Source organism: Apaloderma vittatum, unplaced genomic scaffold (genome assembly GCF_000703405.1).
Source record: "Apaloderma vittatum isolate BGI_N311 unplaced genomic scaffold, ASM70340v1 scaffold22911, whole genome shotgun sequence".
Lineage (NCBI taxonomy): Eukaryota > Metazoa > Chordata > Aves > Trogoniformes > Trogonidae > Apaloderma > Apaloderma vittatum.
This window is the reverse complement of record NW_009700130.1, coordinates 65706-68492: the sequence shown is the minus strand read 5'-3', so window position 1 is coordinate 68492 and position 2787 is coordinate 65706. Positions and strand designations below refer to the sequence as shown.

Genomic DNA, 2787 nt, shown 5'->3' with positions numbered 1-2787 from the left:
CTGGCACCGGCCGTACCTGCCAGCCCCTAGGAGATGCCTTAAACATTCCCTACATTGTCCTTTTAGATAGAGCTGGAGAGAAGCCATTATTCAGATCACGAAATCCGTAAGCTGGAGGAAGAGGAGCAGCTCAGGAGGAGGAAGGAAAGCGCCTACGACGAGGAAGAAGCGGTCGGTAAAACCGTCATCATGGCCCAAGACCTGGAGGATAAGTGGGAGCAGAAGTTGCTGCGGTTCAAAGCCGCGCCGAGGGTGACAGGTAGAGGTTGAAATTACTTATAAATTCCTTTTTGGAAGCATAAGTGCAGTCTGACAGTGGCTTCCTGCGTTGGCTTCCTCTCAAGCATCTCTAGGTTTTAGTTTTATTCCTTGTTTATGTGCTGTTGCTGGAAGGGTTTGAGATGCAGGGCGTTGGTGAATCAAGAGCGTCAGAGGCACTGTACAAGAAATGAGCTTCTAAATGGGAAGCTTTACGTTATATTTTCAGTTTGACAAAGAGGAGGCTGAGGGGGGATCTCATCGTGCTCTACAATTACTTGAAAGGACGTTGTAGAGAGGTTGGTGCTGGGCTCTTCTCACAGGTAATTAGGGATAAAACCAAGGGGAATGGTTGCAAGTTGCAACAGGGCAGGTTTAGGCTGGACATTAGGAGGAAATTCTTCACGGAAAGAGTCGTCAGACACTGGCACAGACTGCCCAGGGAGGGGGTTGAGTCGCCATCCCTGGATGTGTTCAAGTGTCGTTTAGATGGGGTGTTGGGTGATATGGTTTAGAGGTGACCTTGTAGTGTAGGGTCAATGGTTGGACTTGATGATCCCAAGGGTCTTTTTCCAACCTGAATTGTTCTATGATTTTCGATTGTTTGTTAATAGAAACTTGATTTTGAAGCAGATGTACAGCAACTGTAGATAGCGGTATAAATGTTTGAATACTCTTTTCTGTGGTAGTTCTGAAGAAGGGTGTTGTGATCATTGAAGCTGAGTTGTAATGAACATCTTCAGAGCTGGAATGAAGTCTAGAAGGGATTAATAAAAAATTGGGTGTTATTTTGAGTAAGGCTGCCCAGAGAGGTTGTGGAGTCTCCTTCCCTGGAGACTTTCAAACCCCTCCTGGACGCGTTCCTGTGTGGGTGCCCTGGAGGATCCTGCTCTGGCAGGGGGGTTGGACTAGATAATCTCTAGAGGTCCCTTCCAACCCCTGACATTCCATGATTCCATGATTCTGTGTTCCCAGCATGTTTTGTTTGGGTCTTTTTGGCAGATGCCGACAAAAACAACAACCGAACATCGCTGGACAGGAGACTGGACAGTAACCTGATGCTTCTGGTGAAACAGAAAATCGGTAGCCAGGAATTGTGGCTCCTCCCTCAAGCGGAATGGCAGCCTGGAGAGACCCTGCGAAGCACAGCTGAGAGAGCCATGGCTACATTTTTGGGTGTGTAGTTTGCCATGTGCCTGGCCCTCCCTCCTTTTTGTCCATGTGATTTTCTTCCCATGCACTTTCTGAGGGATATTTGCCATCTACTGTGGTGAAATTGCCTCCTGTCAGCTGGGAGGAGGCATTCTGTGGCAGAGGGATGGAGCTCCATGGGGTGGGCTTTCTAGCAAGAGCCATGATCCTGAGCAGCTGTGCACTGTTGCAGCGTGTGGAGGGCTGATGGGCTGCAAGTTGGGATCTCTGGCTGCCAGCAGCTGCGGTGCCAGGTCTGGCCCTTCCAGTCTGATGTTGAAGCGTCACAAGATGCCCCCAGAATGTTGTAGGCTTGGTCTAGGTGTGCGGCTTCTCTTTCCTGCTCATCACTCTGCTTTTGAGGCAGGTGGGTGGTGGCAAACCCACATATCCTCACTTTTTGCTATGGACCGGCAAGCTTGATAGCCTCTCCCTCCCTCTGTCCATCTAAGAGGACTTGCTGGGCTTCAGACAAGTCCTTTTTTTGTGAGAAAAGGCTTCCAGTTAGCATATTTCTGCCAAGTCAGTCTGAAATGGGTAGAAGGAGTGGCTTATGCTGCCTTTTTGTTATTACAGGAGAGTAGTTACTGTTGCTCTGTGTTCTTACATCTTGTTTTCTTTCTCTTGCATTGCTGGGGTCTTGCAGGAGATGACATTCAAGCCAAAATCCTGGGGAATGCGCCATATGGGATTTACAAGTATAAATTCCCCAAGGCCATCAGGACTGAGAATAATGTGGGAGCCAAAGTGTTCTTCTTCAAAGCCTTCCTCCAAAGCAGTGGTTTGTCCCAAGTAAAGCTGAAGGAAGATTACCTGTGGGTCACAAAGGACGAGCTGGGAGATTACTTGAAGTCGGAATACCTGAAAAAAGTCAATCGATTCCTTCTGGACTTGTAAGCGATAGACTGTGCTCTGGCAGATGGGGAAGATGTTGGGACACGACTCCAGGGAGGAGCACAGCTGCTGCTTTGCATGGTCTGTGTGTATGAGATATTAACGTGGGCTCTGGAGGATAATTTGCCTTTCCCTTATTTCCTAGTTCTCTTCACCAGGCCTGTGCAGAATAAATATTAAAACTGAGAAGTGAAGCTCTCCTGAGGGAGTTCATTGCTCTTGCTGAAGCCTCCTACTCCACCTCTTCTGGAAATGCATGTTGTGATCTCTTCCTCTCCCAAGTGTGTGATTCCCTAGGGCTGTGGTGTGCAGGAGGCTCCTTTCCTCACCAGACTCCTGTTGTAGGCTCGAGTTCAAATGGTTTCTTCTGTGCAGTGGCTAATACTTCCCTCTGGTACCTGCTCTTTAGTAAGTGCAGCACTGGAGGGTTATCTGTGTGTCCAG

General features: G+C 48.5%; 1 protein-coding gene across 1 annotated transcript; it reads left to right on the top strand.

Annotated features, from left to right (window-relative positions):
• Nucleotides 1–66: 66 nt before the first annotated feature.
• On the top strand, nt 67–2527 carry MRPL46 (mitochondrial ribosomal protein L46; the record flags this gene model as incomplete). The annotated part of the gene is made up of 3 exons (XM_009878653.1): nt 67–259; nt 1261–1434; nt 2096–2527. Coding segments are annotated over 3 exons (618 nt in total), but the record flags the coding sequence as incomplete, so codon positions are not given.
• Between the last annotated feature and the right edge of the window lie 260 nt (nt 2528–2787).